General features: G+C 47.5%; 2 protein-coding genes across 6 annotated transcripts; both read right to left on the reverse strand.

Moving 5' to 3' along the window:
• Positions 1–846: 846 nt before the first annotated feature.
• Positions 847–15,828, reverse strand: LOC105684413 (runt-related transcription factor 1-like). 5 transcript variants are annotated; one of them, XM_048653630.1, is made up of 6 exons: positions 15,616–15,828; positions 15,299–15,529; positions 10,828–10,941; positions 5,926–6,105; positions 2,141–2,434; positions 847–1,932 (listed from the first exon to the last, which is right to left on the reverse strand). In XM_048653630.1, exons 1-6 carry the CDS (start codon positions 15,773–15,775, stop codon positions 1,595–1,597), a joined length of 1,317 nt encoding a protein of 438 aa, XP_048509587.1. In that variant the 5' UTR covers positions 15,776–15,828; the 3' UTR covers positions 847–1,594. The 5 variants fall into 5 exon arrangements, with proteins under 5 accessions (XP_048509587.1, XP_048509585.1, XP_048509586.1 ...); XM_048653628.1 differs by having other exon boundaries at positions 5,926–6,120; XM_048653629.1 differs by having other exon boundaries at positions 10,816–10,941.
• A 66-nt stretch (positions 15,829–15,894) lies between these two features.
• Positions 15,895–19,527, reverse strand: LOC125500781. Its single transcript, XM_048654867.1, has 2 exons — positions 18,967–19,527; positions 15,895–16,525 (listed from the first exon to the last, which is right to left on the reverse strand). Exons 1-2 carry the CDS (start codon positions 19,160–19,162, stop codon positions 16,404–16,406), a joined length of 318 nt encoding a protein of 105 aa, XP_048510824.1. The 5' UTR covers positions 19,163–19,527; the 3' UTR covers positions 15,895–16,403.
• Between the last annotated feature and the right edge of the window lie 3,649 nt (positions 19,528–23,176).

Below are 23,176 nucleotides of genomic sequence, written 5' to 3' on the forward strand. Positions count from 1 at the left end.
TAATTGTTTGGTATAAGGTGCATAGGTATAGAATAAATTTTTTGTTATTTTCAAATACATTTTATTTGACTTGGTCAAACGCTACAATAACAATAGTGTCAGTAGATATGTATCAGAAATAATTATAATCATGTCGCAGAAGAAAAAACATTTTTTTTTTTGTTTTAGTTTTTATTTTGTGGGTTAATTGTATCGACGCCATGGCATAAAAATCAGACAAATAATCATCGATAAATATACCGCATTATTCAAAGCCATGAACCAATTTGAAAGAATTGAAAAAATAAAGAACATGATTATAGTGGATCATCACTTGAAACAATCGTACGTAACAACAGAGGTATTCGTGACTAGATCAATCAACAGGCAAATAAAAACGAGGGAATCGCGTTCCGCTGTGAGAAATCGAAGACTGTACGATAAATAGTTGGTATTATTATTCTGCTTGTTTTTTTCCACCGTTGTGGTATTACGACGAAAATGGCCTTTCTCCGATTAAAAAAAAGGCACAGCTGAACAATATTGCACGCGCCCCTGATATAATTCTATTCGTATAACATCTATTAGAAACGTGGTAATAATGAATCAATCGATCATTCGATCAATCAATTGGTATAACGAAAACATTCCATACTTTGCTTTGATAATTATAATGTACATAAGTGAATTCAAACTGGTGACATAATCAGACAATGATATATATATCGCTATATTTACAGTTATATACATTTTTTTTTTTTTTTTTTTTCATCTACATGTTGTCTTTCTGTCATTTCATTCTCTCTCACTAATTAGGTACAATTATAATTAAAATCTTTCTCTTTTTCTTATTCTCTCTCTCTCTTCCTCTCTCTTTCCCTCTCTCTCTCTCTATAGTATAGTATTCGTTGAGTACCACAACCGCATTTAAAATTTGACACAAAATGAAGAATCGATCACCACGTTATTATATTATTGTTTATCACTTTGGTTTAATTTTATATTCTCATCACTCCGACCGATCACTATGTTCGTTTATATTTCTTTACGCATTTATTTTGACTCTTCTCTTTTTTTTATATCCTAGACTCAATTTATTTGACTTCTCTTCCAAGTTATTAAAATCATTAAATTTATTATAATGCCCACAGTTTTTTTTTTCATTAAACCGAATGAATTTAATACGATATCGTTTCTCACATTTTTTATTTCAATTTCATTTCTCTCCTTTTTTTTTTTATTTCCTTTTTGTTTGTTTGTTTTTTTTTTTTTTTTTTTTTTTTGTACATGACAGTAAATTGAACGTACGTTCGGCGTCGAAATTCGAGCCAAGTGAATTGCATCAATCAAAATACTGCTTCTCGCGCACGGTGTCCGTATGATGCTGCTGCAACCATATTTTATGGGGTTTGATCGAACATGTTAATTACCGTCGGATTGCTACGATTCTTTTTCAATCTCTACCGTCGTTGAATCATCCTTCAAATCGGCTGGTCGATACGAGAAAATGTCAACTCCACTTAGCACTCTCGAAATACCGCGATGGAAGTTTCAAACGAACTGCACTGATTTTTAGAGAATCAATTTTCATCAGCCGCGTTGAGATCAGGGCCGGTTAATAGGGTCTCCATACGTTGTTGTCGGGTCGTACTTCCTCCTGTCGTACACTGCAGCTTTCCGGCACGACTCTTTGTTCGGTGTTTTCGGAATTTTGGAACTGATTCGTGTACAACTGGGAGTAAAGTATGCTCGGCAGTACGCTCGGAGTGGGAAAATAGTTTCCGTAATTTTGGCCGAATCCTTCTTCGTGAACCGGACTTTCCGTGGTACTGGAATCCGTCGACAACGACCTCGGGGAAACGTAGTCCTGGTACCTCTGCGTCGAACCGGACATTAGCGTGTTCAACGGGTCCAAGGGATCCGGTTGGCTCGGCGTCGTCGTGTCTGGCACAACTAGACAAGTCGTCGTTTTTTCAACATTCGCCATTTTGAAAAAATTATCATTAGCTTCGAACCTCGCGCGGCAAAGTAGCGCCTAGAGTCGTGCGACTTGATTTGGAATTACGAACGTGCAAATCCCGTGGGTCGAACGGTTTGAGGAAAAACCCATGCAAATAGGAAGAACGATATAGGAGATAAAAGATATATCAGGTTGTCCTACCGAAGTTGTTTCCCAAAAAATTCTTACGGGATGAAACGGTGGAGAAGGCGTCCTGCTGGGGCGTCGTACTGGTGGCTCCCGTTACGACCGTCGATCCCGCGGTGGAATCGGGAGCGGCGGGGGTGGCCATCGAAGCTGTCCCCGCGAAAGAGGCGAGCGACGGCGGAGGCGGTGGCGGTGGAAACGGAGCCTGTGCCGCACAGGAGGAAAGAGGGCCCGGAAGATATCCTGCGTAGCCCGCGGCGCTTCCGTATCCCCAGGAATTCGTCGCCGTCAAACCAAACTGAGACATATCTAAACGCAAAGATGTGGGTAGTTCCATTCAATACAAAGATCCGATCGCAATCAATTTTGGAAAGCGAAATTCTCCCTCAAGTCCCGAAGTTCGGTGAAAATTTTTGATCTCCACCCACCGAAAAGAAAAACGATTATTTCAGGGGTAGTTTGAGGGAGGATCGAGCCGTTCGCAAAAGGTGTTTGATAATTTTAATTACCGCAATAATAATCGGAGTTAGCGAGCGGTGAAAAGGGTCGCTTATAGAAAATGGTACTAAACGCGAAGGGGAAATTGAAACAAAAGACGCAAGAGCGACAGGCGAAGAGGATACTACTAATTCGGTGCCGCTCATTGTCAGTTGGAGCGCTCACTTTTATCACCGGCCAACCATCTACTCGTTACGTGAAAAGAGCACGAACCACCTGACAAAAAAAAAAAAAAAAAAAACAAAAAGAAAAAACAAAAACGCAGAGGAAAAGAAAAAAGGAACATAAAAATAAACGTCCGTTTGAGCGACCGACGCGACGGGAGAAAAACAGGGGCAAGAGAAAGAAAAAAAAAAAAAAAAATGGGGTGGTAGCGATTAAGCTAAACGACCGTTGATTAACGGGTGGGACATTAAAAATACAACGGGTTACACCAAGACAACCGGGACAGCGAAGAAAAAGAGTAAAAATCTAATCGACCGTAACAACTTTTCTCTATACGTCGGCCGCAGCTGTTTAATCGAACCTGAGCTATCTATAAATGCCTCTTTATTCATTCGTTTACTCTATTTTCTGTCTATGTTTGTTTTTTACGTGAGTATCTACTGTGATATAATTTCTCGCTTTCCTACGTAGAGACTACGGAAATTATAGGTAGGAATTGTTACGGATCGAGTGGAATGATTTTCGGTGGAGTGAATAATAAATTGACCGCTTTTCGTCTATCCGTGACCGGCTGACGGGAGCTGTTTAGGTTCGAAGAGCGTGGAGTTTATGCATCGCGCGTGTCCGACCGGAAAAGCCTTTACAGCTAGTATCCGTATACGCAGTCTGTAACGAGAATCCCCCAGTTGCGTGTTATCCCCGTACGTATGTGCCGTCAACTCGTTCTTGTCACCCGTTAATCAATTATGGCACTTGCCCCGCTGCCGCTCTGCCGCTGCTCGCCGTGCTCCGAAACTCTCGCAGTAAATATTACACGACCGAAGATCTTGACGGGATATTGACAAATTGACTGACTTCCCGCGTGTCCTTCTCATCATCAATTCAACTCTGCGGTCCGCTTCCAACTTCTGCCGCCCCCGGTCACCGATAGACGAAACTCCCGCCGTTGCCCATAGGTACGAAGGTTTATACCGCAGACCGTTCGAAGAATGACCAGATTCGGAATTTTTTCGAGGCTGACTCCGATGCGATCGCAATCGCATTTCGGCGTATGATTTTTCGACGTTGCGTAATTTCGATGGGACAAACTTGACCTTGACAAGCCCTCAGCCCGCCCGTAGCGCGATGGTACAGAAGTCGACGAAAGAAGAGCGCGTTTACATAGGTATACACCCCGTTCGTCAGCGGGGTGGCCATTTAATTCGAACGGGATATACGCGGTGTATATGTATACATATACCTTCGCATGTCTGGAATCAGGGGGAAAATGATTTACCCGCTAATCTATACATCGGCTTCAGAACCGCCGTCGGCAGCAGGGGCACCAAACCCCGTCCTCCCCGTTCCCGTCTACTATATTTCCAGAGGATGGCCCACCGCTGATAGATTTTCCAATGAGTCAGCGAAGGTAGCAAAGGAACAGAGGGGTGGGCGCCCTCGGGGGCGCCGAGATCAAAGGGTTGGTCATCCCCGTCGGGTAGAGTCAAGTCAAATAAACGACCGCCTCGTAAAGCTTCTCCACCTTCGCGCAAACTCTATGAAAATAAGCCTAAATAATGCAATGCCCCCTAGGTTCGCGATACCGAGTCATTTTCTTCTTTTTTTTTTCGCCTCCCTCGAATCGAGATGTGCAATCGCGTTTTGTATCCCTGGATCGAAGATGAGAGAAAAATTCAATTCTCATTTTTTTCTATTCTCTCGAAACTGCGGGGACAAACTTATCGTCGAATCGTCAAAAAGTAGAAAAAAAGACCTCGCGAAAATCGAGTTATTCGAAAATTTTCAATCCGTTATCGTATCGATATAGCTCATAACTTTCCTCGTGTAAATTATTCATAGTTGGTATTCATTACGTGTACATGAAATATTCGAGTAAAAATTCTCCGTCGTATAAGAGAAAAATTAATAAGCGAAATATTCGCCGGTAGTCTAGTTATATTATTTTTCTTTCCACTTTTTACAATATCGGATTTTTTTTTACTGCTAGTAAAAAGAGCTAGGCGTGTATATCCGTACCGTTGCCACACACAGAGACGTAGGTGGGTTATCGTCGATTTTCTATTTCTGAGAAAATTAATAACGTGGTCGCGAGTCAGTTTGGTTTTTTTTCACCCACGTCCGTATACAGACTACACCCATTTCTTGTTATAGACAGAAAGTACGACTAGACCAGACGACTACGGCTTCTGTTTACTTTGATCCTCGCGCTCATCGCCAAGCAAGGGGCGGACGGTGATCCTTTTATCCCGGGTTACGTCGAGAAACAAAAATAACGGAAAAAATGGAATAGAGTAAAATAAAAAAAGTATCAACGAGAAAAAAGTGTCTGCGGTTATTATCAACTCCGCGAAACATATACACGTGTATGTACCCGCGGATAAACCGTGCGACGCGAAAAATGACAAAGCGAACGAGTGCCGTTCGACGCCGAAACGGAAATCCGGTCGCGTTTTACGTCCACATCCGAATGGAAGCGAAGATCGACGAGGTCGACGGGGGTGACAATGTGAGGTGCCCTACGCATCAGCGATATACGGTGGAAGCTTTTAGAATTAGCCCAAGTCGGTAGCGAACCTCGTATAATGGGGTGTAACGCACAAACAAACCCTTCCAGTATATCAGTGCTACGACCGTTTTTCGCCCCCCGCCCCCGCCCCGCCCCGCCCACCCTCGTTTCAATTCCTACAGTCGGAAACCCCCTCGGCGGCTACCGTTTTCTCTCCGAGCGCCCCGGTATGCCCTCCGCGAACCCCTTTAATATAATATTTAATCTGGCTTTGAACAGGCTTGCGGTTTCTGCTCCTGCAAGAGTACAGAGAGAAGCTAGGTCTCGAGGCTGTCCACACCTAACCTGAAGTGAACCAGCTTCGACCTAACTCAACTCGTACTTCTGAATACCGTATAACCTACCTCCGAAATACGGGCGTATGTTACTTCCCCGTTCGTCGTGCTACGGGACTAGATCTACATACCGTATACGAACGTGCACAAAAGTTGATATATTCCAAAGGGTTTCAGAGGCGAGTTCGTCGGGCTTCGGGGTTCGTCAAAATTTCCGACGGAGATAGCGACGTTCGAAATCGAAGAGGTTTTGAACCGCGTCGGCGTCGACATAATTAGATAAATTTTATACTCACTTTGACAGTTCGCCGGCATCGCGTGTCTGAACGATGACAGAGGGTCCCTCGGTTGCAGAGGATTCGACAGTGGCTGAAGCGGGTTCGGTAGCGGTTGCAGGGGGTCCACCAGAGGCGATGCGAAAAACGGCCCACCGCGTTGCGAAGCGAACGCGAAAGCGTGAAACTGCTGCTGCTGCCCTAGAAGCGACAGCACTGCGATCAACCGTGCGCCTGTCCATTGGACCGAAGGTCGATCAGCGGCGGTAATTATCGGCGGCAAGCTGATCGTTTACCAATTTTCTCGCATTCGTTCGCCGTCGCCAAATTGTACATATATACGTTCGCAGCCCTTGGCGGGAACTTTCCAATTTTTTGCTCACGTCGTCGATTACCCGGCGCGAGACGACTCCGGGATTCTCAAAGCGTACGAGTCGCGTATCGTACGTCCGTTACCGGAAGTAACGAACGGAAAAACAGACGGATAGACAAGCGAACGGACGGACGGACGGACTGTAGGGGGGGTGGGGTCGGGTTCGATATATATTTTATTTCTCGCCGACAGCGTCGCCAACCCAATTAAAGACGTCCCATCCGCACGGCTGACTATCCCCCCGACCTCCCCGTACCCCCGAACTACCCCCCTCGCACTCGCCACTCCTGTACCAGATCCCGGCCTGGTACGAACTCCACCCTTATACTCCACTCTCCGTCGATGTATCTACACGTGTAGAAATATACGTACGCTCGTACGGTGTACGTGTATAGGTGTAATATGTGTATACGTGTGTGCGGATAGACGAGGAGGAAAGATGCGGAGACAACGTAGGGATAGGTGGAAGAAGAGAGACGTCGGTATAGGTGCGCCGCATAGAGTAGGTACGGTGGGTAACTAATACAGTGAATATTGAACAGGGTAGAAAATGTAGATAGAGAGGCGGCGGGAGGGAGAGGGGAAGAGGGGAAGAGCCCACCGCCACCCTGATAATCCAATTCAAACCCTAATTCTAAACTCGCTACGTGAAATTCGCCGTAGTTTGCTGAATGGAGGAGGATAGCCAAAGCATAGAGACAATGGCCTGTCAGAATACCGATAGAAGGGTAAATGATCGAGTTAAACGGTAGCCATTTAATTGTTTGAGCACTCGAAAGGAAGACGAACGCTGCGATCCGGTCAGCGATGGATCGGCCTGGAGCTGATTGTACGTACGCCACGTAAAATGGAAACTCTGCGAAACACTAAATTATACTTGAAACAAGAGCCGACGACGTGACCTTCGTTTTTCCCATAATCGAACTCCGCGCCGATCCCGTCCACGAAACCGAGTTAATTTTAATAAATTAACTCATTCATAGCGGATATTTATCACCAAACCCTCGTTACTCTCCCGTCCTCGCGCGCATCACGCATTGTGCGTGTTTTCATGGGGGGGGGGGGGGGGGGGGGGGGGCTCCGAGTTGTATTTCATTACGAGTCGCTACGTTCGCCAACCCTCTTCAAAGCAACAGAAACAATCCTTCTACAACCCTTGAAATTACTATTCGCTGCATATCGTAGCGAAAAGCGTGTACAACTTGTTTTTTAACCCGACGCAAATTTCGGCAGATGAACGTATTTGAAACTCGTTGTCGCGCGCGAACGACGATGACGAGAACGCTGATTTTCAACCGTTAACGAATCGGAGAATAAGTGAAAAGAAAAAAAAAAAAAAGAGAGAAACAAACGTTCGGGAGCGAAACGGAACTGCTAATGCGGACTTGTCTCTGGTATTAATAGTGCAATTACCGGAGAGAAGGGCCGAGGACCGACCGACCGACCGACCCTCTTTACTCCGAACGAATCAGCCGACGCGACAACCCTGCGAGTCACCCTCGGTCTTCCGTCGCTAAACTGCCCTGGACGGATAATTCACTCCTTCGGAATTATGTGGCCGCGCTTCTCGCCCCGAAGAAGACCGTTCCCGATTCGAAGATATTTCAGGCGAGAAGAAGGATTTCGGTGTCCGCGTTCGGCAGAATTATTTCTCTTTTTTTTTTCCTTACGGCGCTTTTCGTGAAACGAGCCGAGCAAAACTTGCGAACAGCCTTTCATCGTCTCCTCGAAAAAGAAAAAAAAAAAGTGGGGGGAACCGAAGAAAAGAAAGAAGAGAAAAAACCAGCGCGGCGGGAAGAGAAGTTTGAGGATTTCTTTGTTTCCGTATAGATCGATGAGGAGGCAAAGTCCGAGATTGCGGGCGAATTCTGGCAAGGAGGTTACGCCGGCCGGAGAGTTCCGCCAGGAGTAGGTATCCCGGTAACCCATCTCAATCAATTCCCTCGCCCCCGCGCTCGGCCCCGATGCAAAATGAGGACGGGGGACGGGGGACGGTCGAGGGTTGAATGTTTAATGAATTGCTTGTTTAATTAATTACAACCCTTGCGCCGGCCCTCAGGCGCGGCCAAGACGCATTCATCGTGCTGTCAAACCGCCTCGACCTCAGCGGCTCAAGCTGGCCAAGAAAAATCAGTGATTTAGAACCGATTCAGCAGGGGCTCCCCGTTCTCCAAGTAAACAATTGATACCGCCCCGCGTACGCGAAGCGCCCCCGGCACAGAATCTAGTCGTTACTGCACACCTACCTACCTACCTAGCTACCATCGCGCCGCGCCGCGCGATAAGTTACTACGATTTACGACAGTAATTTGAAAACGACGTCGTCGTCCCGCTCGCGCGGAGATAGCAATTACCTACGTGCGCTCTTAAATAAATTATATCGAACCGCCGCCGATATCGTCGGTCGCTAAAAGAGTTCGGCTTCGCGATAATATAAGCGGACGCTTTCGTTGTTCCGACGATAGAAAGAAAGAAAGAAAGAAAAAAAAGAGCAAAGCTTACGCAACTTTTTCAAACTTACCAAAGGTTACGGGGTTCGGTTGTACTTAATGGTGGGTTTTTACAGGGCGGTTTAATTTTTTGTCAAAGGCCACCCAAGGGTGCGCAGGGCTTTCATCTCAACTTACACTCTCGTATAGGTTTATTACGTTCTTCTTTTATTTTACCTTTTTTTACGTATTCATTGAAGCGACTCTTTTTTGTTTTTTATCTCTTTGACAATTTCGCCCCGCGCGCCGCTCCGCGTTCCTCACGATGATTTGGCCATTTTCGGAGACGGTTTGTTTTAACAGTACGGAGATGCAAGACGCCGACGATATCTCGCGCGCTAAGGGATGTTTATTCTTAGCCCGCTTTTACCCGCCGACACGTCAGGGAAAACAAGACTTGTTTCAGGATCGCTTTTTTTTCCCCCGCCCGCCCGCCTCGTTGCAACGGCCGTGATGAATAGACTTTTAACCCTTCGACACGCCGAGAAACTTATCTTCGACCTCCGTTCCCGACCGGTTACTTAAAACTTGTTTACCAACAACGTTAATTCACCGGGATTCGGTCGAAACGTAAACCGATAGCAACGACGCGACTCTCGCGACGCACACTCGACACTCTTTTGTTTCTCTATATTGTTATCATTATCATTATAAATACATCACGGTTGAAAATCGGCGAGAGAAGCGCGCATAGGGACGCGCGCTCGCGTTTTAGTACGAAATTTGATTACCGGATGAAAATTGTTTCGACATCGGTTCAGTTTTGACGCGATGGTGTCATAACGGAGAGAGTTACGGTCGCTGGGTGGTCCACAGATGCGGCCAACGCGGCGGATGTGGTCACGCTGTAGGCGAGGCCAAGACCAGCGTCGCAGCCGTGTGCAGTTATTTTTGGTAGGTACACCGACTTCGGTTATATACGAGATAGTAAAAAACCAACACTCACCTAAAACCAACATAAAGCAAACCCTGCGCACGAAACAATTTCTATCGAGAATTATGGAAAATGAACGGCGTGGCGTCGTTAAACGATCCGTCCGAGGAGCGCGCCCTAGAGACTTTCCGGAGTAAATATTTGATCCGTCCGAAAAATAACGACCTGACAACGTCGCGACGCACAATTGTCGAGAGCAATCGACGCGCGGTATTTTCCAAAATCATCTACATAATTCCGCGCGAGCGAAAACTCGAAACAACGAAATTGCAGGGCGTGATAATTTGAAGTAACCTCATGAACCAGTTAAAACAGTTGCAGGGGGGGGGGGATATCAACCCGAAGTTCTTAGGTCGGTGCAGCAATATCTCCGCAGGGTACCGCATCCCTATATCAATGTTATGTGCTCCGCGCGTACCGCCCTTATAAATAATAGCAATTTGTACTTCGGAGTACTTAGCCGGACCGCAACTCCTTAAGGAATTCTAACTTGTGTACCGTAATAAACATCCGAGCGAGTTAATTTTTAATCAGCTCCTGAAATATCCGGTCGTATATGTATACATATATACGAGGATCTTTTATCTTCATTTTTTTGTTTTTTCTCGTCGCCGCGTTTGAAACGGAGCGATCGGTCGCACTCGGGTTCGACGCGAAAGGCAGCAATCGAGTCGAAAGTGGAGCCGTCAAGTGCAATTACAATACTCAACCCCTGGGCGCCCTCCTCGACCGGACGTATATAAGTAGGGATTTAACCGTCCGCGTGTATAACCGAGCGCGACTGGAAGGTGAAAAATGAAAAGCGATCGATTCGACTACGGAGTACCCGCAATTAATTCCGTTGTTCGGAATACCCGGTGCAAATATTACATGAGCTTCAATTAACCGGCCAGCGTAAAGTTATTCCATTATTACAAAGCGAATTTGTTTCCACTTATGTCGAACGACGCGGCTATTTTGCCGCTGGAAGGTCGAACGGATAAATGAAAACAGCCGAACGTTCGCACGTATATCCGAACCGCAGATTCGCAAAACGATTTTGCGACAATTAACGACTAACGATTAAACGCTAAATTAATGCTAATAAAATAGTAAGTGAATATGAGAATGCTTACAGTGATACTCACTGGACTTGGATCTCGGCTCTCGAGGTCCGTCGACTGTGACCTTAATCGCCTTGGTGTAGGTCGCGACTTGGGGCGGTGACGTAGACACCGTAATGGTGAGGGTGAAACTTTTACCTGGAAAAAAAAAAAACGGAAACATTCTCCTCTCCCTCCATCCCAAATCCGTCAGATCCGCCGAGTCATTCGTCAAATTTTCGACGATATTTCGCGAACGTCGCTCCAAATTTTCTCGGCGTCGTCGCGCACGAAGAGACCACCTCGTAACGGTTCCGGGTGAGGAATGGCGAACAAAAAGTATGAAAAAAACAAAGCCGACGGTGAAACGGGAACAAAGTCGTGGAAAAAATACGGGAGTGCACGCACAAGGCGAAACGCGGGACACGCAGAGGTTCACCGCAGCCCGTCCCACTCGCTCGCCGTGTTCCCACATTCCACCTCCGGGTACCGCAGGAGCAGCACGCGAACAAACTCCCCGCGCTACACGGTCAACGAGCGTAAAAACGAAACGCCGGTAGACGACGACGACGACGCCGAGTCGGTCTACCGTGTTCACGTGTGTTTCAACGGTGTTATATCATTACGCGGACGCCGATCGACCTCCCCCCCCCCACTCTCCGTACAAAGGTCAATGGAGAAGTCGGGGTGGAAAGTCTTTTTTCAGGTGGATTTCCATCGGGGATATCCAGGTTCAAGTCAGGCATGGCGTCTGAGAAAAAAGGCTATTTTTCGTATTCTGGCAGCGTAACGAAACGCGATTAAAAATTTGGTGATATTTTTCCGCCGAACGACGACGATGATTCTCGGCAGCGTCGCGACGGAGCGATAAACGGTGACATTTGGCGAGACGACGTACAGGAGAGGTCGAAAGTCTGCTATCGTCGGATGGGTCCCGGCGCGCGCTAAAGCGGTAAAATAATGGCATGAGTGCTGCCGCGAGTCTGCGAGGCTCGGTCGGCGCGGATAGAAAACGCGGAGGAAAGGGTAAGTGAAGTTCGTGGCCACAGGGTGGTTCGCCACGCGAGGAGAGCCTTTCCTTTCCCGTTTCTTCCCCCCCCCCGTGCGACGTGCGACGTGGCATTTCCTCATTTTCCCTCGCGTGGCTCCTCGCGTCACGCGAGACCTCGCCGCGCGCCAGCGACTTCCCTCGATTCAAGCCGAGGCTTCCCTCAGGTGTCTGCCGCGCCCGACGACCCACGGTAAAACGACACCGTGCGCGCGATAATTCCATAGAATCAACGCTAATGTGCACCGTGTGTACGCGCCCACGCGAACGGCGGTATACGATTCCGGGTTGTAACGCCGTTAGAAATCCCCTTGGAATTCATTACCGAATATCTACCCTTTGACAATGCGACATACACCGTACAATTCCACCGTATATTCGACATACGCATAACTCTGTAGCGGTAAGCCTACGCGCGTACGAAGATCCGTATATGTATATGTATATGCGTCACCGACTCTACCTGCCTCGTGTAACCATAGATTATAATCGTCGCGGTAAACTAGCATTAACTACGCTAATGCGTCCGCATACCGTAGTATCACCCTCGGTGCCAGTCACCGTCAAACGTCCGAAACAGTTCGAGCATCGTCGCGTTTTGTGCGTTATTACGCTCGTCGTTGGAACCTCGGAGGTATTTACGCGATTTCCCGTTCGGGAACCGGCTTCCGAGTTACGCTCATTTTTTTTTTTACCAAGTGACGAAACTCGATTTTTGTTATAGTTGCGGTTCCGATCGCTGGATCGCATTTTTTGGGAGAATCGCGCTATTTTTTCACCGAACTGTACGTATGATTCGATAACGAGAGAGAAAAAAAAAGAAGAAAGAAAGAAAACCGTCAAACAAATAAATCTCGTCCAACGATCGTTACGGTAACGACTGAGATAAAGTGTACAGGGAAAATTCGTGCCAGGAGTCTAAACAATTTTTAGTAAAAATAGACCAGGCTCTAGCGTTTCGGAGTTGAAATTTCAGGTTGCGCGTTAACTCGCGATGTCTGTTTCACGTATACATCACGTAACCTCGTCGAAACATCTTCGATCGAAATTGATGAGTTTCGTTCAGGAGAAAAGAGAAAGACAGAGAGAGAGAGAGAGAGAGGGAGATAGCATCGAATGATATAAAAATCGGGGTTGAAAGCGAGGTTGGTTCGTTGTCCGGTTATCGACGATCGTCTTTTTATCGTTTGAATGATTAAACGGTCATTGAGTGTGTTCAGCTGTTGCGATTAATTAATATTCATTCCTTTCGCTGCGGAATCGAAGCGCTGAAACGGGGCTTCGAAAAGTCCTCTTTTTGAAATCGATCGAAAACAGTGGCAACGGTCCAAAAGCCTTTCATTTTTACAGTACAGGAAAATCGTTCGCCTTTGAAGGGAGACTTGATGTTTTTTTTTTTTTTTTTTTCACTCCCGACCCGAATCGATTCGGATCAAATGATTCAGCCCTATGTCGTGTTATCAATCTCGTTAGAGGGATTACACCAGACGGTAAACAGGTACAAGTTTGTCAAATATCCGCGCACAGACATATCCCGCCCAAAGTAGACTTAATGGTACAGCAGTACAACCGTGATAGAACGGAATTACACCCTTACGCGAAAGGGTTAAGCTTTCCCGTCGATAATGCAAACTTCTGAGCGGAGTTAGGTAGTGATCTTCCTGGCTGAGTCACTCGCTACCCCTAGTTTTCGCGTAGCAACGCGCCGTACTCGGTGAAAACGCATCATTTCTTGATACCGACTAGCTGTCTAGGATATACGTCGCTGGGAACCAACGTTTTCAAAAGTCCGGGGGTAAAAAATGAAAATTATTCCGCCACTCGTTTCGCTACTCTTTTCGCGCTGCCTTCGTCTAAAGGGGTGACGGAACGTCGTCGAATGGGGTTTGTTTAAATTCTGAGAAACGCGTCAGTCATTTGTCACGGATTAGCTCTCAATTGTTTTCGTCAAGCTTGGAATTAACATAAGCTAGGATGAAGGATGTTCGCAAACGGATTCCGAGTCTGAGGGCGGGAGGGAGGGAGGGAGGGAGGTGGCTCCCGTACGTTCTTCAGTCTAGAGACACAAGCGGCGGTCTCGCAGTCTACTGATTATTCCCGCGCCTTACCGAGTGTCTTAGGAATTGTTAATTACTTTTCTGCACTCGGAATGGAAATTACACTTATATATATAAGACCCCGACGAAATTCAGCCTCGAACTTACATACCATCCTCCAGTTTTGCATTAGAACGTTACACTCTACGGTATATCCGCCCTCCGGGTACTCGAAAACCTAAAGTCACGATCGACTATTCTAATCGTATAGCCTCGGAATATTCCATTCGGATTCTCCGTCAATTTATCCGTCTCACGGAATATACACGTTTCAGCTATCCCGATCTCCGAGCGTTCAAATAACGCGTGATCTTTATCATCCCTCGAGTTATGATCATCCGGTTTTCATCGGTGCGCTCGCGTTATCCTTGTCGGGCAATTGATATTAAACCACGGTATTCACCGGGAGCGATGAAGGAAAAGCGACGGAGCGACGCCGCGGATGAAATACCGCCGCTAATAACGTTAATTAAAACCTAACTAAAACCTCAATTAATATCGTCCCCCTCTCGTAACGGCTACGCAACTCCGGCGCTACACGCCAGCCCACCCCTTTTCTCCGACCCCCGGCCACTTTCTTAGCGAAAACGATCCCGAAACGAGGCAGGGGCTCGGCGGCCGCGACTACGGTGTCTGTGACGACAAATAAAACCCATTACCCACCCCATTTTAACCTCTAAGACGCCCTTTTCCCTCGACGCTAAGCGATTCTCCTCCGCGGAAGAAGAAGAATAAGGAGAAGAAGAAGAAGAAGAAGAAAACCCTGGCGAAGAGGTCGGAGTCGAAGTGGCCGGGGAAAAATAGGGGTGGCTCGAGACAACCGCGACCTACCTCAAACGCCTACTACCCCCGCCCACCCCGCACCCGGATACGGCATTCTTTGAGAGAAGGCGAGAGCTTCTTTCTACCCTATCGCCGCGTCTCACCCTCTTCCTCGCGCGCGAGTTATCCAAGATCTCCGTGGCTCGTGTCCCCCAGCGTTTACAACCCCCGCCGCGACGAGGAGGGTCGCAAAACTTCCGAGTTTTATGAATGAAATCCTCGAGTTGGCCACACTTTCTGGAGCACTTCGCACACAGACGTTACCACCGCTCGGAACCTCTCCCGAGGGAGGAAAAACGGAGAGCCGCGTCCGGGAAGCGTTTACTTAAGGGACTTTGTTAATCGTTACTTAAGTAGATGATCGCGGTTCTTCGGCAACATTAACGCCGCAGCGAAACGGTTACCGCGAAATTAATCGGGCCGGTGGATACCACAGTATTTATTTCTCGTTGGCGAAGAATCGTTTGTTTCGCAGTGAATCGAACGGGAGACGAAAAATGGATTTTTATGCCGACGTGGAATGAAATTGGCTTTCTTCGACATTACTCACCCCTTCCACTTCTGCCGACGAATCTCAGATCGTTGAATTTGGCGACTTGATTCTTCATGAGGGCGGTGGAGTTCCTTAGCTCGGCGCAGCAGTTCTCGTCGTTTCCAGCTCTCACCGTGACCAGGGTGCCGTCGCCGACCTCCCCCAGAGCTACCACCTTGAAGGCGACCGGCAAGGTCTTGTTCGACCTCCAATGAACGGGGAGGACGGTGCAGACGAAATGCGGCGAACCTTTCAACAGTTAATAAAACGCGGCTTTATCCCGACGGAAGAGCTCCCATAATCGTTTCGCGATTTATCCAGATTTCGAGACTCACCGGTCCTGACCAACTCCCCTGGATGTTCGCTGACGAAGTCGCCCAGCGTTCTTTCCGCGAGGATGTCGCTCGTCATTTTCGTGTAGGCGTCGGCTAGCGGCGATACCCCGGATTCCGGGGACGCCGCTGCCCCCGGGGCCGATGCCCCCGTCAACTGCATTCCTCCACCGTTTCCTGTACCCCCGACTGACCCCAGACCAGAACAAACGCGGCTCTCGCTTCCACCTCCTCCTCCTCCTCCTCCTCCGCCGCCGCCGCCGCCGCCGCCGCCACCCCCGACACCGACACCAGCACCAACACCGACGTTATTGCAACGACCGAATATATCCATAGGCAGTCAGAACATGGGGTGAAACATCCTTCCGCCTCTTCTCCTTCCCTCCGGATATCCGAGCGCGATCGACAGCCAGTCAGAAGATCCGAATTGACATTTTTCGGATCGCAGATTTACAAGTGATTAGCGAACGGTCGCGGGACGAGCGTTCAGGGGTCGGAAAACTGTCGAGCCGAACCGACACTCGTGATTATCGTCGCACGTAGAGCGCATCACGGAAGACGCGTGAAGCCGGTCGGGCGAAGATACGTCATTTTTTTTTTTTTATTTTTCTTCGATCTTCGTAGCTCGGGAGTTGAAAATTAACCCTCAATTCCGGGGAGTAATTTCATTAGTCATCACTGAAGATTTTAAGCGTTCGTTTCGATCGCTCGAATACTTAAAATTAATCGTACGGAAAGACCGGTTCGAAATCACTGTAATAATTCGTAGCACTTGTGCGTATCACATATTACTAGCCGATATTATCGAACACTTTTCGAATTCCCGTTTCCTTCGTCACGTTCCAAGCCGCAGATTTTCGATGAGGTCGGATACGACGTCTCAAAAACCGGCTTCTTCCGCGTTTCGGGTATCCTGAAAAAAGAATAACACGTTAATCGCAAGAAATATACAGCTGGTACCTCGTTCGCGCTTGTAAATTTTTCTCTCTTTTTTAAGTGACCTAATTACGATGGAATTTTGGTATCGCGAAACGCCGTCGGGCGGAAGAAAGGAAGTAACAAAGATGGGAAGAAAAAGTGTTATACGATTGCCGTTTCCCAGTTTCCAAAAGTCGATTTATTCCTCGACCAAAGGAGGATAATATTCGGGGTCCTTTACAAATCTCGAACCGTTAATCGCGTCCCCGCGATACGATCTCCCCGGTTAAGAGGGCGGGAGTCGCGGACGCGTCGCTCCTCGCGAATTTCGAAGAGAATCGCCGCGGGCGCTGAGAACGAATAAGAAACAAAAAAAAAAAAGAGGAACATCGAGGTGAACGGGGCGACTTTTGTCGCGTTACTCCGCGGGGGTGGGCGTCGGGGTAATCGTACGCGGTCTCCGCCGCACCGCCGCCGCGTCACACTTTTCACGCGGCGTTCGTGACGTCACAGTTCATTCAGTAATTTTTGCGCGCGTCAGCCGCGTGACAGGGTTGCTGGTTGCTCGGCCGTATTGCGGGTGGTGCGGAACTCGAACGGAAGGGGACGCGTCCCTCCCGTACACCGGTTTCCTCCCCACTCCTGGTGGGGATGAAAAAATAGGGGAAAAGAACGCGGGCAAAATACCCCACCCGACCCGACTACGCACCCCGACAGTACCGCGTGTCAAGCTACACGTGGCATTTTTATCCACGTTGCGAGTTGACCTTGCTTTGTATCGTACAGTGGCGGTTTACGTCTCCGACGCGCGGTTCGTCGACGAATAGAATTTCATCGCGTTCGCTTTTTGTTGTTGTTGTTGTTTTTTTTATGTTTTCGCTGTTTTTCTTTCTCCGTTTCGGGACGAAATTTTTCCGCTACGTCGCCGCGTTCGCTACGTCCGACTCGTCCGTACAACGACACGTGACCGGCAGTCATTGGAATTGAAAAAGTTTCATTTAATTTGAGGAGGAAATTTCGTCGGAATTAGCGCGCGACTGTAGCGTCGGGATCCGTCGGTGGTTCGGATAATTTCAGGCGGGGTTTTTCCGGTATCTGCGAATGATTTTCATCGAGGTCATGTAGGGGCGTAGAGTACAGGACACGTCGTCCGACGGGGTGTCGATGTGAGGGTAAACATTAAAATTATAACATAAGTCCGTAACTTCAATTTGAAACACGACGCGAGTACAGCGTCACGTACACCTCGACCGCAATTTGTGCGGTGAACAAACGTCGTCGCAACAGACGTACCTATAGATACGATGTTTGTCCAACGTCAAACGTGGTATTTTTAGACGGGACTCGAATCTCCGCTTGTTAAGAATACGAATTATGAATTGAAAAAAAAAAGAAAACTAGAACTCAATCGCACGTATTTCCATTTATCGAACCTCCCCGAGCGATTGTTCCGTTAAACTAGACGCCGCCCCATTTTCGCGCAAGAAATTCCATACCGTAAAAGTAAAGCAAGCTGAACGACACGCGACAGGGGGGAAAGATTCTCGCTTTTCTTCGCATTCAAATCTCTTGCGACGGCGACTCCGCGGGATTTTTTTTTCTCCGTAAGACCGAAAGCTGATCTTTTAGGAGAGGAACGAAACGTTGTTGCTGTTTTTTTTTTTTAAGTTTTTGATTTCCGTGTTTCGAATTTTTGATTCTTCATTTGTTTTTTTTTTTTTTTTATTTCGATTTCAATAGTTCGAGATATAGTAAGAGCGATTTATTTTATGGCGCTTCCGCATCGATGGATGCGTTTACGGTTCGCTACAATCCGCACGAACGACATACGCGCGGTATAATATTGTATACTATGTATAACTCCGGGAAGGGATGACTGCAAATAATTTCCTATACACATATATATGCGTGTATAAAATGGCGTTTCGGAATTTCAAGAATTTAATTAGCGAATAGTTCAGTTAGGAATACGGTGACGATACGTGAAGAGATTTGTTCCTGATAAATACCAAAACCTATACAACCAGCAATTATCCAGTCGTAAACACGATTACTACACATACTCGTTATTCGTAGAGCGGAAAACGACGAGGGGCTTCCGGCGACGTTTGTGACGACGGTTTTCATGAATAAAAAACCAAAAAAATACCAAAATATCGTCATTCGATCCGATCCCACATCTGCACGAAAAATGAACAACTGTACAAAATCTTCCTACACTGGATCAAAAATCGAACTCGTTCAAAATTCGAAAATTCTTTATCGCCATAGTTTTCGCCCAGCCTCGAATCGCGCGTTCAAAATTCGGGGAAAACTGAGCCGATGAAAATTCCGTTCTTCGGAACACGTTAGCACTGAACTCGGCTACGGGACGGTATTTCGATTTCTCGTTTCTTTCGTTCGTTTCGCGGGAGCGTCGATCGGAGGACGACTTACGATCGGCGAGCGAATCCCGGAGTTTATCCAGAGGCGGTTCTCCGAGGTGGTTTTCGGCGAGCCGCGAATGAAATACGTTAAACGTGGTGCCCGCTACTCGGGCGACTAACAATAATTTGGCCGTACGTGTTAGGCAACCGTCGTTGACGCACTGGTCCATGCCAACACACGCAGCAATCCTTTCCCCCTCTCCCATTTTCCCCCCTGCGCCCGTCGCCCGCGATCCTCTTCGTTCCCTCCCTCATCCTTTCTCTCTGTTTCTCTTTCGCCCTCCACCTCCGCCACCCGCGGCCCCTCTTCCTATCGCTCTCCTTCCTCTCTTTGCCGCTTTATCTCCCACCTATCCCCTCGCTGTTTCTCTCCCTTCAACCCTTTCGCCTCCGCGTGCTGCATAGGGGACGCGCGCGTGCTTCTGCTGTGCCGGACATTCGGTGGAGAGGACAAGCTGACTAACTCGCGCTCGTAAAATACACCCGAAATTACGTACCTGCGCAACGTACGTTACGCGGCAAGCTCTCCGTTGCAACGCGACGAAAAAAGCTCCTCCTCCGACGTCGTCGTCGTCGTCAGAAAAATCAGATCGACTCGCGAAACAATGAGATCCAAATCATTCGTAACGAGTGACCGTAAAAAACGCGAAGCGGGTGAAATCCGAATCATGTTTCATTTCAGGGGCGATGTCGCGATGACTTTTCTTCCGAAGCCGGGGAATCGGTCGGAGTCATCCGCGGATATTTTTCACCCCCAGCTGTCCGCTTGTACAAAGAAAAACGCTCGATCGACCGATCGATGGGGGTGGCCGCGTTGCGCGGATCTTGAGGATCGTCGAAAATCGGAGTAGTCGCGGCGGAGGAACCGAGAGAATTCCCGGCGGACGAGGCGACGCGGCGACGGCTGCGATTGAAGGGGTCGCGGTGTGACGCGCGTGGAAGGAAGGAAGGAAGGAAGGTGGATTAATCGGGATCGGAAACCGGGCGGTTTGGTGCATCGAGTCGATGACTGCGGTAACGTCGTCGCGGTGAAATTTCACCGCTCATACAGCCACCGCTCGCGATTCTCCGCGGATATCGCTCATCTGATTATCACGCGCGACGGTCTCCGATGCGGAAACGCTAACTACTCGCCACTCCCACGCCCAAATCGATATCGAACTCTCGCTAATTTTTTTTTTCACAAATAATCGGCGGTAAACGTCGATTCGCCCGAATGTCGCGTGGAATTTACGCTCCCACGTCGACGTCGACGTCGACGCTTGCGATAAAACGCGACACGAAATGACGATGATTTGATCGAAGTAAAAAAAAAAGAGAGAAAAAACGAGAAAAAAGCAAAAAGATACCCGCGTCCCCCGTATTACCGGTTATGGAACAGCTGTATGAGGGATGAATGACGGGGGCGGGGCGATAAAACGATTGCCACGGAGCACAACGAGCCATTGCAAATTGCTACACCAGGTACAATTTGTCCCTAGTATCGCGTGCGGCAGCGTCCGTTGCCTTGCTTATATACGCGCGTACCTCTGTACGCTGGGCGAACGGTTGAAAATTTTCGCGGTGGCGAGAGCGCGATGATATTCCCAGAAAATTCCGGTGTTCCTCTTTTTTTCTTCTATTTTTTCTATTTTTTTTTTCTTTTTCTTCCGTCGTTTCGGTTCCACTAGATTTTTTTGCACCGTTTTTCTACCCAAATTGTTGTTCGCGTAGGTGAAAAAGAGCTCGATCGGTCATCGATATATGTATATATACGGATCTGTTCCCACGTATCCAGATATCATTTTAGGTACATACGCCTATGTGAAATACGCGGTACGATATTCCGTCTATTAAATTATTATTTAACAAACTAGGACCAGAAGATATGTGAATATTTATTATAAATACATATTGTATATTATATGTACTCGTGCGTAATTAATTAACGCACGCGCTGCAAGCGATGTTTTGGAATTATGTGTATAATTATTCTCCGTATACGAATTTTGCTTGTATATGTACCGACGTTTCAACGGGCTGTATGGATACGTGCGCGTGTACATTGTAAGTTACATGTATTCATACGCTATGAACATAATTTTTATTTCATATGGATTGATACGCGGATCGAGGTACATGTATGTATTATATGTATAAGTAGCCGATAAACGTACAATTCGTATGTTTAGTTGACACGCTATATACGGAGTATATTTTTATAGTTTTTTTATAGTTTTTTTTTTTTTTTTTTTTTTCACTAGCCACAGAGGAACCGCTACGTTGGCGGGTATACGTATATATCGATGTATGGGACTACAGACTGCCTAACTGATATCCAATTACAAACCCCTGAGTGAATATATGCATGTGTGTATTATACAGGTGTACATGCGACCATATGATATACAGGTATGTATACATACGCGTAGGTATATACCTATCTGCTAATAACGGCGTGTACTACATTCATTCAAATCACACCGTAATCAAATTAACAAGAGTCATTCATTACTCATAATTACCATCGAACGGTAGCTAAATTGATTCAATTATTACCCCGTGCCCGTTGACTAGAATTTTTTTTAAACATTTCCCCTCTGCTTTATCACGAGTGTTACGTATTCACGATCGCAAGACGCATTTTGTTTTTTTTTATTCATTCCGTCGGTTATCGCACTTCGATCTCCATCGCACTGAAACAATCGTTCGTTCGACCATCTCTCGTCTGATGAGAGAGAGAGAGAGGGTGATTCTTCGTTTTAGCACTCCGCACTTGATCGGTATGGAGAAAAAAAAAAAAAAATAGAAAACAGCGACAGGGGGGAAGAAAAACGCGACACTGCGAAAATTCGCGAATCTCGCGATTGACGAAGGTATACGAAAAAGAGACGGAATCGCGCGAGCACGTGCAACGTGATATTTCGCGGTAACTACGGTCGAGTGGTCGAAGATGTGCACCCGGGGTCCAGCTCTAAGGTATAAACGCGATTGGACAACAATACCGAAAGTAGCAACGGCGACGTTGGCGAGTACCGCGCGCGGCCACCGCTCACCCCTTGCCTCCGCCTTCCGCCGCCCCCGCCATCCGGTCCTGGCCATCCTGCAAGCCGCGGCGACCGCCCCTCCGTCGAAAATTCTACCGAGCTTCCCCTATCTCGGCAACGAGGCGAACGAGAGAATCCCCACCACCGGCGAACCCGGTGGCGTGGGTGACTGACTGGAAGGGTCGTTCGAAGGGGTAAGGGTCGAAGGGGTGAGAGGGGGCCGGGGAAAGGGGTGAACATGTGTAACACGCAGCCTTGATTACACGCGGGTGTGTAAAAATTATTATTATATCCACGCGTTCGCTCTTATACGTACACCGCCCCTTGAACGGGAGCCGAAGGGCCGCTGGTATTAAAAAGGGATATTATGTGCGCTTTTTGGGCTCACCTCGTTTCGGCGAATTTTACGACGGTGACCCCAAGGCAAAGTACATTTTTCTCATTGACAAAACTTCGATCGGATCTGCGAACGGAAAACGGAACGAACGACACACATTCATTGGCCGGGACGCTGCACAGTGCAGTGAAAAAAGCGCGGTATGGTCAGACATTGTCGATCAGGCGTTGGGTCGACGCATCGGTTGAGAGGCTCGCGTCACTTTTCTTTTTCTTTTTTGGGTTTCTTTCGAAAATCGAAGCGTCCGTTTTCCATGCATTCTCGGTGATCCGTGTTACGACTGTGCGGGAATCTGACTACCGAATTTCTAATCGCGTACGGAAGAGGTGCGTAAAATAAGTCGGTTAAAGTTTTCTTCTCAGTTACAATTCGGCCCCGGAGATTGACGTTGGGGTATCGGCCGGTGAGCCGTGTAGGCTAACCACAGACGTGGAGAAAACAAGATGGTAAGATTGGAGCTTTACTCGAGATAGGGGCGGCGCCGCGGGATGGCCGACCCACCACGGGCCTCCTCTACTTGCCTTTGGATTCGCAGGTATATAGCTATATTTACGTGTAGTATACCGTGTAACCCACACCGCGCAAACGTAAGACGGTATCTGATTTTCTCGAAATCTTTATGAATATTCACTGTGATTTTATGTATATATGCACTTCTAGCGTATGCTTTTTTCGAATTTCATTCCCTTTTATCCGTGCGAATATGGAGCCACCGGTTGTCTCACCGTAGATTGAAAAATTTCAAGATTTTTTAAATTTTTTAAAGGAATCGAATCATTTTGGTCTTTCGATCCTAA

The sequence above is a fragment of the Athalia rosae genome, chromosome 4 (assembly GCF_917208135.1).
Source record: "Athalia rosae chromosome 4, iyAthRosa1.1, whole genome shotgun sequence".
NCBI lineage: Eukaryota > Metazoa > Arthropoda > Insecta > Hymenoptera > Athaliidae > Athalia > Athalia rosae.

Coding starts and splice junctions, on each gene's coding strand:
- LOC105684413 (XM_048653627.1), bottom strand. CDS start 15,775: ATGCAGTTGACGGGGGCATCGGCCCCGGGGGCAGCGGCGTCCCCGGAA. Junction 10,942..15,298: donor CGTCGGCAGAAGTGGAAGGG/GTGAGTAATGTC, acceptor TTTTTTTTCCAG/GTAAAAGTTTCACCCTCACC. Junction 2,435..5,925: donor GATGCCGGCGAACTGTCAAA/GTGAGTATAAAA, acceptor CTTTGCGTTTAG/ATATGTCTCAGTTTGGTTTG.
- LOC125500781 (XM_048654867.1), bottom strand. CDS start 19,162: ATGGGAGAGGGGGAAAGGATTGCTGCGTGTGTTGGCATGGACCAGTGC. Junction 16,526..18,966: donor CCGGGATTCGCTCGCCGATC/GTAAGTCGTCCT, acceptor TTCTTTTTTCAG/GATACCCGAAACGCGGAAGA.